General features: G+C 44.0%; 1 protein-coding gene across 2 annotated transcripts in view; it reads right to left on the bottom strand.

Moving 5' to 3' along the window:
* Positions 1-14,944, bottom strand: part of CDS2 (CDP-diacylglycerol synthase 2) — a 54,015-nt gene that overhangs the window by 27,293 nt on the left and 11,778 nt on the right. The window contains exon 1 of one of the 2 annotated variants that reach the window (XM_058563162.1): positions 6,256-6,358. The exons of the other annotated variant lie outside the window; for it this stretch is intronic. Within the exon in view, the coding sequence (XP_058419145.1) occupies positions 6,256-6,258 (3 nt within the window). The 5' untranslated portion in view covers positions 6,259-6,358. Of the gene's footprint in view, positions 1-6,255; positions 6,359-14,944 lie in introns of those variants that run through there. 2 annotated transcript variants of the gene reach the window in all.

Here is a 14,944-nt window from a genome sequence, read left to right as displayed (position 1 = left end):
CCTGATCTCAACACGTTGGACGGGTCCTGGGCTCAATTCTGGACCCAATATGCTCTCTCCCTAAGTATTACCACTCAACCCCTTGGCTTTAGTTACCAATTCCATGGCAATGACTCCCACATTTGTATCTCCAACCCTAACCTCTCCTCCAGTGTCAGACCCCTATTTCCAACTACTTCTGACATCTCCACCAGAAAGTTCTCACAGGCATCTCAAATATAACATATCTAAACAGAACTTCTGATGCTGCCCACAAAACTGTTGATCCTAAAGTCTTGCCTAGCTGGCCAGTTGATAGCACCACAATCTACATCCCGCATAAGCCCGAAATGTGGGAGTCATACTTAATTCCTCTCTCCTCATCTTCCCCCAGGTACTTGACACTGCAGCTGACTCCCTCCTAAAATCCATTCCACTCCTCCTCCATGGCGCGGAGGAGCCCACACAGGCTAATTATTTTAACCCCATCCCCTCTCCACAGTGACAGTTTCACAAACAGGCATTAAACCCCAGCCTAAGCCCATGGGCACCATGACCGTCTGGAGTAGGCATTTGGCCTAAGATAGTCCAATCAAATTAGAGCTCCGGTATCTAGTCAGACGGATGTGGGGAAAGACTTGAGCTCTCTTTCCCCCATGAGCCTGAGGAGAAAGGGAACAGGTGGAGCTACCAGCACTAGCCTGCAGCTCTACAGAAGCTGTAGGATGATGCCAACACCTGAAAGCAGAGTGGGGGGAGGACAGAGAATGGTTTAAGCCAATCTATCTTCTCAATCACTAGGCTCATCCCAGCCACCATCATCTCTCACCTGCAATGGTCTCCTAATTGCTCCTTCCACCTGCCATCTCCTCACAAACAGCCAGCGATCTTTCTAAAATGTCTATCAGTTTACGCATCTCCCCCATTTAAAACCCTTTAGTGATCTCTCACCACCTTAGGATGACTTACCAGGTCCCAGCTTACCTCTCCCCCGATTCTCCACACCTTAGTGGTCTCCAGGGAGGACGGACCCACAGCCACAGTGCTCTTTCTGCTGTCCTGCAATACACTGAGCTCACTCCTGACTCAGGAATATTCTCACTGCTCAACCAGCCACCTCGCTCAGTCTCTACTCAGACATCCTCTCCTCAAAGAGGGCTTTTCTGACCACCCTACTTAAAAGAATGGCCCAATTCCATCTCCATCATTCTCTTTCCCCTTAGAAAGCTTTCTTTTCTTTATAGCACTTACCAATGCCTGAAATTTATTACATCAACTTTGAAGGAGGGCACTAGGGGAAATTCATATGGCTCTACCCTCATCTGGTCTACCCTCATCTGGTATTTTTCTTAAAATAATACATATTCCTTAAAGACAACTGGGATATGCATCTTTAAAACCTCCTATGGTCCCACTACTCAAAATAGTTAACATTCTGGTATAGTTCATGCTAGTCTTTTTCTATGTATACATGTTTTGGGGGGGGGATAACAGTTGTAATCACACCACACACCCAAGTCCTGTTGTGCTTCCTATTCACCTCTATCATCAACGACTTAGATGAAGCTACTCATGGCTCACTAATAAAACATGCAGGTGACACAAAGCTCACAAAGATAAACACAGAAAAATAAACACAAAAAAAATCAATGTGCTAGAAAGATGGGCCAGTTATACAGATATAAAATTAGACTGCAATTAACACAAGATTTTAACTACCAGCTCAGAAGCAAAATTAAGGGAGACACAGCTTAACAGTAACATACACACATAAATACTTAAGGACTTTAGTTGACAATCATAGTTCAGTTTGAATAACAAAAAACTAACATGATCTGTTCAAAACAAGACAACATGCCCAAAATGGAGTCACTTATGCTAAGCCCCATGTCACCAACCAAGACTTGATTTAATAACAGTTTTGGCTCTCCCCGAAATGGAATATTAAACCAGTCAGTCAGGAGTCACCTGATCAGCACTAGTTAGGTGATCTGCCTGACAGACGCTTGCCATCCCCTAAAGAAAAGTAACCTGCAATAAGCAATCTACAAAACCTCCTTGTTCCTGCTCCCTTCTGCCTATAAAAGTCTTTCATTTCATACAGTTCCTCAGAGGTCCTTTCTACCTGTTAAATTAGATGCTGCCCAATTCATGAATCACTGAATAAAGCCAATAAGATCCTTGAATTTTACTTAGTTGAATTTTGTCTTTTAACAAATCTTAGGCTGTATTAACACAAGTATGGTCCTGCTCTAGTTGGCACTGGTCGGACCTTACCTAGGGGCAAATATGGCCAGAACAGTGGTTAAAACAGGAGACACAAAAGGAGCAAGACCTTATTTAACAGAAACAGCTGAAGAAACCAGAGGGGCTGAACCTGGGGTCACTTGGGAAATGAACATGCATCACTGCAGTGCTAAAAAGGCAGAAACAGGTTTATATCCCTAACCAGGGAAAATTATTAGGTAAATTATGGTAAATCAATTTTCTGTGCAGCTATTAACAAGACAACTACAAACACCACGTAGCAACATGAAAAAGGCAGAATACAAAACTATGGCTATACTGGGTTTTAGCTACATAAAGCGTGAAAACAGCTGACGTGTGTCAGTTATCATGTCAGCTATCAATCTACTGCCTCTGGGACTGCATCCTTGGTGACACTGCTGGGCTGGATCAATCCTGATGTACTAGACATTTAGTGTTTTACTACCCAGCTTCAGTTCCCTTTTCTGTGATAAAAGTGCCTTAATCGGCTTTGGGTAATCCTCTCCTCCTCCCCCACCAGGTGTAGGCAGGTAATTTAGACCTAATTAGTGAGAGAACTGTACTCCCTTGACCACAACCACCAGGTCAGAGGTGAACACACGACCCCGTCAGAGCAATTCTCTATACTTCTTCTGGAGCGCCCAGGAAGAAGGCATGACCTTAACCCACGGGACTTGTACCTACTGGACAACATCTCACTACCATGTGAAGCCTAGAAATGAAGCCAACATGAAGGAGATCCAAGAGATGGAAGGAGACCAAGGCTTAGTGACTAGATTAAACTAGGCCTGAAGCTAGACTTCTCTTGCTCTTTAAATTACATGAGCTAATGGATTCCTTTTTCTCTTTTAATCAAGTTTGAGCGGCTTCCTGCATTTACAACTAAAACAGTCTTAGTTTTCTTCCTGTCCAGTCACATCTTCTCTATTCTTCGTCTGCACACTTCCTAAATGCCAGTGCTCCCCAAGGTTGTTATTTCTACACTGCACCCTTAGTTGAGTGATCCACTACCATCAGCCTCTCTTCTATGGACTCACCTTCTATAACATTAGTTATGTCCCCCCCCCCCAAGCTACAGCACTACATTTCAACCTGCCAGCAAGACACTTTGATGTCCAACTAGCACCTCAAACTCAACAGGTCCAAAACTAATCACCTCCTTTCCCACCCACACTAGCTCTTCCTCCTGTTTTCCTTCAACACCCTAATCTACCTGAGATGTGTTCCATGGGGAACACTGATCCTCACCACTGTCTCCAAATCCCCGGCCCTACACCTCATCAGTTCTCACACTGTGTGATCCTGTCACTACAGGGTCTCTCCTTATTCCCATTCTCACTGCCTTGCTGAAGTGTGCACGTCAACCCTTCTCTACTACACTAGCCTCCCAATTGGTTTCTCCACTAATTCCTCCCTTCTCTAACTTACTCCCCACACACTCCCAGATTAATCTTCATAAAGCACAGCTTGGGTTACACTCCTCCTCCCTCCCGTTTTGTCTAGTAAATTAAAGACAAACTGCCTCCCACTGCAGGTCCTCCACACCCTGCACACACCACACACTCCAACCAAGCAGAACCACTGGCCCTGATTACATCCACCCTTCCCTCTTCTCCCCCTTGGCTCCTAGGCTTTTCTCCTCCCTGTTCTTCCCTCAAGTCCCATCTTAGAAGCACTAAGCCTCCTCAGGGAAAGTCTTCCCTGATTCCCATCTATAGTAGACAGGAAAAAAAAAAGCTCCCACCTCAAAATAAACTGACTTCCTAGGAATCTGTGACTATTACATCACATGGCAAAAGAGTATATATTACCTTATACGGCAAAGATGTGATTAAGTTAACGATCTTAAAATGAGGAGTTTATTCTGGATTATCCAGTTGGGATAATCGTAATCACATTTATCTTTATCCTTATAAGAGCTAGACAGAGGGAGATCTGACACAGACACTCAGAGAAGGCAACACGAAGACAGAAGAGAGAGACGTGAAGACAGCAGCAAGACCCCGCAGCCACAAGTCACGGAATGTCAAACCACCAGAAGCTGGAACAAGGGGAGGCACGGATTCTCCCCTAGAGCCTCTGAAAGGAGGGCAGTCCTGCCAACACCTTGACTTCAGCCTTCCTGCCTCCAAAACTGTGAGAGAGTAATTTTCTGTTGTTTTAAGCCACCAGTTTGTGACAATTTGTTAGAACAGCCCCAGGCAACTAATACCCCATCCTGCTCACCAACTTTATCTCTCTTCCAATAAAGTTCCCACAGCACTTCACAGGTACCCTCCCCCACCACCACCATTTGCTGTGCTCTGTATTTATGGTAAGAGGGCATTTTCTAAAATCTAATTTCGATTTCAAGCTTGTCAAAAGTAAAGACTACCCTATTCATCTTCGTTTACCTTGAGAGCTCCTTGCCTTGAATCTGGTGAAAGCCCAATGAGAGTTTTTTAAAACTCACTGAATTTTAATCAAATTCATCAACCTTTATCTACAAGGCCTAGAAAAATGGGTGCCAGCATTTGTGTGGGGAAGACAGCCTACAGCTACAGTTATTCAAATGCAACTAATGACTAAAAGGCTGCATTTTCAGCCCTTCCCAAAGGTGAAAATGACTGAGGGGGAGCGGAGCCCCCAGGAGGCACCAGAGTGGCTATGAAAACCCAGAGTGGTAATGAGCTGTATTTCCGGACAGCAACTAATGTGTTGCCAGGAATAATGGAATAAGTAGACACAGTGAAACCTTTTAGAGCCCTAAATGATTCCATCCTGCCCTATAGAATGTGTATATCTGTGCACATTTCACTTATTTCCCTTGAATAATGGGAAATGTTTCAGGCAGTCAAAACACATCTGTCCTTTGAGCCAGCTGGACTGCCAACTGGAAGCCCCCTTCCCACGCTAACACTTCAAATGCTACCCTCATATTAAGAAACACCTGCTTTATTCTTCTTCGTAACATCACTACCACCTGAAATTATTACACATTTGTCTGTCTCCCACACTGGAACATAAACTCCACGTGGAAGGGATTTTATTCACTGCTATAGTCCCTGGCCTACAACAATGACTGGCGTATAGAAGATCCTCAATGAATGCTTCTTCACAAAGGGAGGAAGGGAGGGAAGAAGACAAGCTAAGGAATTAAGACAAGTTAAGGAGTTCTCCACTTCTGAGTCTGTAGGTTAAAATGGCAGGCATAAATATCACACCACAATAGCCAGCCACTTTGCACAAAATGTCCCCATCTCACCACGTTTACATGGATTTGCAGGTTCCATAAGCGGAAGGAATGTGAAACTCTTCCTCAGAATGTCATAAAGACAAGCCTTCAAACATCCAGGAAAATAGAGGTAGATAGTAGAAGGAGAAGAAAATTTCAAGCAGCTGCTGACCGCTTTCTCCTCCAGCATTCTTGCAAAAAGGAAATACCTGCCTCTTGCATCTTGGACTTCCAGAAGCTGAGCTCCCTGCTGTGGGGGATCAAAATTGGCCACCCCAAAATGTGTCTCTTTGCCTTGATAGAACAAAAGACTGAGAGAAACTTTGAGCTTCCCCCTAACTGCCTAAAAGAATTTAAGATAAAAGCCCTGTCCCCAGGACAGGCCATCACCATAGATAACTCTGCCTCGGATTGTGAGGGTCCTTGCTAAGCCCATTCTTATCTACCTAACATTTGCTTTTCCATTTCCAGGTGAATTCCCTTCCCCTCATTTGAAGTCCCAAACCACTACCCCCAACATCCTCCTTTGTCTTTAGCTGAAGATGATATTTAAACCGGCAGCTTCAGCCATTCTGGCGAGTTGCTCAGTTTTCCTGGGTCTCTCCCATGTATACATGTTATAAAGCTCTGCTTGATTTTCTCCCGTTATTCTGTCTCATGTCAATTTAATTTGTAGCCCAGCCAGAAGGACCTAGAGTGGATAGACGAAATCTCTTCCTCCCCTACACTGCCAAATTGGATTCTGCTCCAAGCAAAGACAGACAGATGCATCAACCAAAAAAGAAATTACTCACCATCTCAATAACAAATCCAACAGTTATGGCCACTCAGTCTTCACGCTGAATAAGCTGGTTGTTGTCTCTACCCAAATCCGTCTCAGCTGAGGGTTGAGGTTTGCTGAATCGAATAAACTCAAACACCTCAGTTATCTGGCATTAACGACAAACCTGCTAATCCATAGTGAAATTTCTAGATAACCAAAACTTAGCTGCTTCATCAATAAAAAATGGCTTCTTTTAAACGTTTGGGGTAGCAAATCTTCTACCCAAAGATTACTATGCACCTCTGCAACAAGGACACTTTAACAAGATATTATCCTACGTTTCTTTTGTTATAAAACAAAGTTCAACTGAGTAAATTTTAAAGATCTTATTGGTTTTATTCAATGATTCATGAACCAGGCAGCATCCAATCTAGCAGACAGAAAGGAGCTCAGAGGAATTGTACCAAATGAAAGACTTTTATAGGCAGAAGAAAGCAGGAACAAGGAAGTTACACTAGGCAAAAAAAAGCAGATTGGTTTCTGCAAGGCTATTTTCCTTTAGGGGATGAGAGGAGTCTATCAGGCAGATTACCTGACTAGCGCTGATCAGGAGACTCCTGGCTGACTAGTTTAAGATTTCATTCTGGGAGAGCCATCGCTGTAATCAAGCATCAGTTTGGTGCCGCAGGGCTTAGCATAAGCAACTCCATTTTGGGCCTATTGTCCTGTTGTTAACATCTTGAATTTCCACTGCTCTTCTGCATGCTCAGGCCTCACGAGCTAAGCAGTGAGGAAGATGTCTGCCCCAATAACACAGACGCTGTGCTTTAGTGCTGGAGTTTGACTCCTAGAGTTTATCTTCCCTCACTCTCAGGCCACTTGCTATGTGTATATCCACCTTGAGGGTGTTTCCAAGCAGACTCTCCCAGAGAATTCCATTGAGGGTAGAGAACTCAGCAGGCCAAGGCTCTTAGAACTAGGCCTGAGCTAAGAATGGACAGAGCCAGTGAACAGTTCACAGCCCAAGAGCGTTCTCGGGCTCAGCGCCCAGTCAAGGATTTCTGGGCGTGGACTGTGGGACACTGGCCCCAGCTTTCTCAGAACATTTACTTGGAGAGGCCCTCGCTAGGAGCAACAATCTCTTGATTGCAGGACAGCTCAGCACTTGGGTCCTGCAGGTACTCTGCAGCCTGAGAGAGACATGGGGCGGGAAGAAATCTATCCACGGGCAAAGCCTACAGGCAGGGAAGGAAATGCAAGTCAGCACAGCGCTTTGCGGGGTGAGCGTGGGGAGCGATGCACACCCAGTCCAAGTCATTTGTCACACCTGCATGCCTTCCATGCCCCCGCAGAGGTTCATCCTACTCGGGGGAGAAAGAGGATGATTGCCATGAAAGCCTCCAAACCACACAACCTCCAAAGCAGTGAGCAACTGTACACAACTCATATTCACAAAAACATTCTCGGTACTTAAGAATGGTAACAGCGGAATTCACTAAAGCTATATGAATAATGAATATCAATCCTGTAAACACAAGAGGGAGTGATAAACTAGACATAAAACATAAAAGGCTGCAACTGACTTTCCAAAGCAGCAAGTCACTCCATCTCAGGGAGAAAAGGACCTCACAGGCATGGGGAAGGTGGCGCAAGTACTAGCCGTGTGATCTTGGGAGAAATCACATCACCAACTGGGCCTCAGCCTTTTCATCTAAAAAATAGAAACAATTCCTATCTCAAGGGTATTGGGGAGACAGAATAAGATAAGGCAATGTTTTTCAAACTGTGGGTTGAAAGCGCCTGGTTTTTTTTTTTGCTGAGGAAGATTTGCCCTGAGCTAACATGTGTTGCCAATCTTCCTTTTTTTTTTTTTTTTTTTTTTTAATGTGAGCTGCTGCAACAGTATGGCCACTGACAGATGAGTGGTGTGGGTCCACGCCCGGGAACCAAACCCAGTCCGCTGAAGCCAAGCATGCTGATCTTAACCACTAGGCCAACAGGGCTGGCCCAGAGACCTACTGGGTTTTAAAATCAATTCAGTGGATCACAACTAGCAAAAAATAAAATAAAATATGGTGCCAGAACTCAGGCAAGTGGCTATCCTGAGAGAAGGCAGTGATTAGAAGAGATCACGAGGGAGCTTCCCAGGTAATGTTTTGTTTGACCTGGGGGCTGGCTACAGGGATGTGCTTACTTTATGAAAAATCATCCCACTGTATAATTATGATAGAGATATATTTCTTTACGTATGTTACACTTCAATAAAAAGTTTACATAAAAAGTAGAATAAGAATCAAAACAGAACAGAAACTTCTGAATCTATCCCAGATGGTAAAAGTCCTGCTTCATGAAACTTTTGTTTCAAAGTGATATATACATGCAAGCTTGTATTGGGACATAGTGTAAAATGTATTTATTCCTGTGGCTCAAGGTCCAAAAAAGCCTGAAAGGCCCTGAAGCAATGCAGAGAAATACAGTACAAACTAAATTATCACACAAATGCTGGTTGTTATGTGGGGGCAGGAATAAGAGGGAGACACAGCACTGGTGACCTTTTACAGATGAAAAACTAAAACATTAAAACATGGCGCCTGCGTGGTACAATGCATTCTAAATGACGTGCTTCTCCCATCGCCCCATTTACACTTGAGACTTACCCACATTTACATATTCCCATTTAGAAGCCTTTTTCTTTCTCTCCATAATCCTCAGGAAGAGGAAGAAAATCAACCAACAAAGCAAAACTTCTGCCTGAAGACTAATTCTTACGCCAATTCAAAGAATTTCCAAACTAATGACGAGACTAAAGAACACCAAGACAAACAGGAAATGCTGTCTTTGAACCAAAACCACAGCACCCTAGCAATTAGAAGGCTGCAGTCTGTGCCAAAAAAAATTCTCAAAGTCATCAAACAAGAGGTGGGATCATTTGGAGATGAAAGATGAAGAGGAAAAGAGCTACAGTTCAGTGGTCTCATCATTTCCCTACTCCCAGAGTCAGTTTTTCAGCACAGGGTGAAAAATAAACAAAAATGCTATGCTTAAATCAATGTCACCACTGATGTATATTTTAAAAGAGTACTGCATTTTAAATTTTAGTAAGTTTTAATTTTTAATTTAGTACATTTTAGCAAATGTTAATTTTGAATAAAATGTAAATTTTACTTTATCTACTACCAATATAGGAAGAGTAATTTTTATGTTTAGCATTTAAAATTTTATGAATTTAAGTTTTTACTTGATATTCTGTAGTGTGTTCAAACTTCGTACATCTGAACCACTTAGTCTTACTTTTTCATTTCATAAATTCTAAACACTTTTTAACAAAATACTGAGATTGACACTAAGCATATATGTTAACGTCAGCATGGTACTTCAACACTAACAGTAAATATACTGACATGCCAGTATTTTCTTTTTGCTCCACAACATTAATCACTAAGCTCAACAAATTCCTCCTGAAACCAGAGGCCTGGTTCTCACTGCCCGGCCAGTTGCTAATCTTCACAGCTGACTTAGCATCACTCAACCTCCTGACAACCTTATGGGCTACAAACAGCCAACTGACAGCGAGCAGGAGTTTATTATCAAGTCAGCAGGAGAGCTGTGCCTTTGAGCTCTGCCTACTTTGTGCTCCCTGGGACAGTCAGTTTTGCCACCCTGCCAGAAACCCCATGATAGATCATCATGCCTTAACTGAATCGCGTGGGAGCTACAGAAATCCAAGACAAGGAGCCCAACTCCAGAGACTTCACCTGCTAAGGAGACAGCAGCTAACCAGGACTTGGACAGTCAATTTCCACCGAAGCCTAGAGAAGAGAGGGTGCAGGAGTCAAGAAGGTTCCACATAGGAGGCTGGGGCTGAGCTGGGCCTCAGGGGAAAAGGGCTCCTTGCCACACAGGCCTCACATGGGTGTAGCCCCCATCCTGCTTGCAGCCTGCGGGGTCTGCGCCGAGATGCCCCTGGTTCCAGCTTGCAGGCACCAAGAAACTCAGTGGCCACCGTCACGGCCTCCTCTCTCCAAGACAGCGCAGAGTGAGGCAAAGGCTCCCCCACCCCCATGGCCCTGTTGGCTAACTGACCCTGAGACGCTCACAGGTCCTCCTGTGTTAGCGGATCTTTGCCCAAACCATGGAAGAAAAATGACCGGCGAGATCAGGATGCCAGGGAGGCAGAATGACTATGGCAAAGAGCATGGAACTCAGATTCAGCCTACTTGGGTTCTCATTCTAACTTGAATTTTTGCTCATCTCTATAAAATAGGAGCCAATACTTCTGATAATCCAGCAAGCCCACCTCTAGAAACATATACAAGTGGTCAGCTGGTCACTGCATGGTCAGGTCTTGTAATAACATCACAGCCCTGCTGAGTAGCTCCCCTGCCCCAAATCCCCCCTAGGCTACCACAGCAGCACGTCTGTGAAAAATGGATGATTGTTTTTGAAAATCCTTTAAGAACAATATCAGTTTAGATCTTTCAACTTCTTTAACTATTAAAAAGAAAACTCTTACAAATAAGAAATATGTAAACATGCCAATAGAAAAAATCAGCAAAAAAGACAATTTGCCAAATACAAATAACCTGTAGACTTATTTAACCTCGCTAATAATCAATGACATAAAAAATAAAATGGCCATGAAAAACCATTTTTCTCACATCAGATTGAATGAAAAGATGAAAAGAATATTCACTGTGGACCAGGATTGGAGAAAACCAGTACACTCATACAGTATTCATGGAATGTAAACTAGTACCACCTTTCTGAAAGGCAATTTGAAAATATGTATTAAGAGACTTTAAATGGTTCAAATCTCCTCTGATCTAGCCTGTTGAGAAAAATACTCTAAGTGAATATCTAGAGAAACACAACTTATACGAGGATATTCATCACAGCATTATTTATAAGAGGAAACAACCTATATGTCCAAAAAAAGAAGATTCTGTATGATCTATTTAACAAAGATACGGAGGAATACCAAGCAGCCATTTTAAAACCACAGAAAAAGATTAGCAGGACATGATGAAAATGTTAACAGCAATTATATTCTGGGTAATAAAATTAAAGGTAATTTAAATTTTTTTACATTCCTGTCACCTCCACATTTTCACCAAACAAGTATTGCTTCCATAATTTAGAAAAGTACAAAATGGACATATCTAAGCCTCTCACTCCTCTGTGCCAGCACCTTTTCTGGCTTCCCCCTAAACTCTCTGGCATGGCCCTCAAGGCCTTCGCATCGGGACCCCTGTCTCATCTCTGTCCATCCTTCCAGGCACATTCCTGCTCCTCCAGCTCAAACGTCACCACCCCCACCAAGCCCCATCCTCCACCCCTCCTCAGGCAGTGCTAAATACCTCACAATTTTGAGCAAGCCCTAGAGTCACACACATGACTACATGAGGCAATACGAGATTCTTCAAAGCAACCAAAAGAACCAGTACCCAGGGTCGGCTTCCACACCACATTACCTACACTGAACTCATCTAAGCTAAGAGAGATTAGCAGTCGATGAAGGCTGGAAGTCCTGGGCCAAATTTCCCTGAAAAGGAAGGGCTCTGAAAAATCTCAAACCATCCTGGTTTCCCTTCCCCTTTTTGATCCTCTGGACACTAAAAGTCTTTGTTTCTTCAACTTCAAATAGTGGCTCACTCTAGTGTTTTGGATATTCTAAGACCAATGAGAAATGTAAGTCATATGTTAGGACACCTAACCCAATCATCGAAACAATTCTTCCCTGAGATCTAGGACACGAGATGTCTACCCACAGCTCCCAGGACTCAAGCGAGATCCTCCAGAACGATGAGATGTCACTTGTCAGCCCTAGGAAAGGCTGATATCTCTGGAAGAAATGGTTTTTGTCAGAAGTTCTCAAAATAGTTACTTTCCAGTGGCACCTTTTGAACAGACCACTATGTGCAAATTGAAAATTCTCAGAATTCTGTGGAACACATAAGAGACGGAAATGGCAACTGTTCAAGAGAAAACTGGATGTTTGGCTGACATTCCTGTGAGAAAACAAAGCTCATGTGGCTCTTACTCTCCCAAATCTACAGGGATAGATACCAGCCCAAGCACAGCACAGACTGGACTGTAGCGAGAGACTCTATTCAAAGTAGCCAAAGATCAGCAATGAAGGAGGTCCCTGGGCTTCCACGAGCACCCTCACACTCAAAGCAGGATGGGACACTATAGGGGCCGGCTCCATGGCCTTAGCGGTTAAGTGCGCGCGCTCCGCTGCTGGCGGCCTGGGTTCGGATCCCGGGCACGCACCGACGCACCGCTTGTCCGGCCATCCTGAGGCAGCATCCCACATACAGCAACTAGAAGGATGTGCAGCTATGACATACAACTATCTACTGGGGCTCTGGGGGGAAAATAAATAAATAAATAAAAATTAAAAAAAAAAAAAAGGATGGGACACTATAAACCTACAGTGGAAGGGAATAGAGAAGACTTATGATTTATGCCTTTGGAGTTAAACCCATGGAAAAAAAGAGCCAGAGGTAATCAGAACTCCAGCTAGCTGGCAGTATCCCGGGACCTGTTTCTACATGTAACATAATGGGGCTATTTCCCAAACCTTACCCTTTAGTTATTTTTCCACCAAGGACCTCTTATTTAGAAGACTGTCTATTATTATTTTGCAGACTGCATGTATTAATAACTGACTCGTTTCTACGAAGAGAACTGCCACATGGTGCTAATAAGAGCCTAACCATGGTGTCCTCATTAGGCTCTTCAGCCAGCACGACACCTGGGTCTCAATGCCAGCCCTGCCAGGACCCGTGCCACATCTAGCAAGCTCCAACATCCAGGGAACATATACTTCTGTTGCAATGGCAGGAAGTGGGTGCATGTGCGATGATAACTTTTATCCATAGTCATCTTGTTAAAGCAGCACCATTTCTGGCTATCTTCAACAGGTCATTTCCATACAATTTCGTAAGAATTCAAGATCATCATTGTTGGTAGCAACTACTGCTCTGTCCTATAGATACATCAAAAGACAGAAATTAGATGATGAGGGACAGGGAACTGAGGGCCTGGTTATTCCTCTACTTTTAGAAAAGTGGTGCTGGACGTACCTGGGAGCTCCTGGGATGTGTGTGTGGATCTAGGTACCACACACCAAAAGATCCTCAAGGCCTTGCGAGTTCCCCCACTGAGGAGCAGGCAGCTGCCTGTGCTTGACTCCTGGCCCTTCCTTCCCATCCCCCAACCTGCAACACAGTCCCCCTTTTCTCTTTGCCTCGCTGTCAGTGACTCAGCTCCCTGCCACCAATGGAGGAGACCCTCAGCCACCAAAACCGGTCTCATCTACTCTCCACCCTCTTCTTCCCACAGCTTTTCTTCTTCATTGCTTCGTAGATCTCCTGCCAATTTGTAATACACATCTTCAGGCCTTTGGAAGTGCTCAGAGATCACTGGTTGTCCCAACATCGATTCTCCTTTTCTTCCACTGTAACAGGAACCCTGAAACTTAGCCAATCACATGGCCACCTAGAAGGGACATTTCCCAGTTTCCCTTGCAGCCAGGCAAGGACATGTGACAGAGTTCTGGCCAATGGGATGTAAGCAGAAATAGTGAGAGCAGTTTCTAGGAAGTGTCCTTACAGGAAAGGGGCAATCCTCTTCTTTCTCCTTCCCTTCCTCCTGCTTTCTGAAATATGGATGTGATGGCTGGAATTCCAGCAGCCATCCTGTACTAGAGGTGGAAGTCACACACTCAGGATGGTAGAACAGCAAGAGAGAAGGAAACTGAATCCTTGACACTGTGAAGCTGCTGGAATGCCAGCCTCCAGACTGCTTTTATGTGAGGGAGATATACATAATTTTATCTCATTTAAGCCACTATCATTTTTGGTTTTCAGTTAACTTGCAGTTAAACAGGGCAGGGACTACTTTTTGGTATAAAAGTCTGAGATTTTGCTGTAATGTTTAAAGACATGGGTTACAAAACACACAGTGCTAGTTATTTCATAAGGTAACAGAGGCTAAAAAATATCGTAAGAGCTTAGCAAAATCCATAAAATGGCAAATGTATGTACAAAGGTTTACGGTTCAAAAAAACTAAGGTCCCAGCACCTTCTGAGATATCACCTTCCCTAAAATGATTTTGGGGCCATTGTGGGAAATAATGTGGCCAGGATAAAACCATGTCTACTTCTCATTCTACTTGACTTCTCCGTGGTACTTGACCTGACCTTTTCTTTCTTCTCAAAAACTGGTTCTTTCAGGCTTTGGTCGCAAACCACACTCTCCTGACTCTTTCACTGGTCTCCTTTCCAGTCTCCTCTGCTCCATCAGCCAACTCCAACCAAACACAGGCACTTTCTAGGGTCAGTCGTCAGCTCTTGCCCTTCTTAATGTCAAGAGCAGAAGCCCAGAATTCACAGGTGTCATCAACCAAGAGGAACCATGTTTATACTTCACCACACACACAAAACACAACAGAAGTGTTGCAACTACCTGTTTCTAATGTTGTAAGATCAGCTCAGTCTCTCAAAACTCAAAACTTCCTGTTGAAGAAGGCAGACAGAGCCAATGCCTTTTGACCTCAATATCCCACTGAAATAAATGTCAAAGAGTACAGTAAAGAATGAAACCATGGGGGCCGGCTCCGTGGCTTAGCGGTTGGGTGCGCACACTCCGCTGCTGGCGGCCCGGGTTTGGATCCCGGGCGCGCACCGACGCACAGCTTCTCTGGCCGTGCTGAG

The sequence above is a fragment of the Diceros bicornis genome, chromosome 19 (genome assembly GCF_020826845.1).
Source record: "Diceros bicornis minor isolate mBicDic1 chromosome 19, mDicBic1.mat.cur, whole genome shotgun sequence".
Taxonomy (NCBI): domain Eukaryota; kingdom Metazoa; phylum Chordata; class Mammalia; order Perissodactyla; family Rhinocerotidae; genus Diceros; species Diceros bicornis.
The sequence above is the reverse complement of the archived record's forward strand: the minus strand, read 5'-3'. Positions and strand labels throughout refer to the sequence as shown.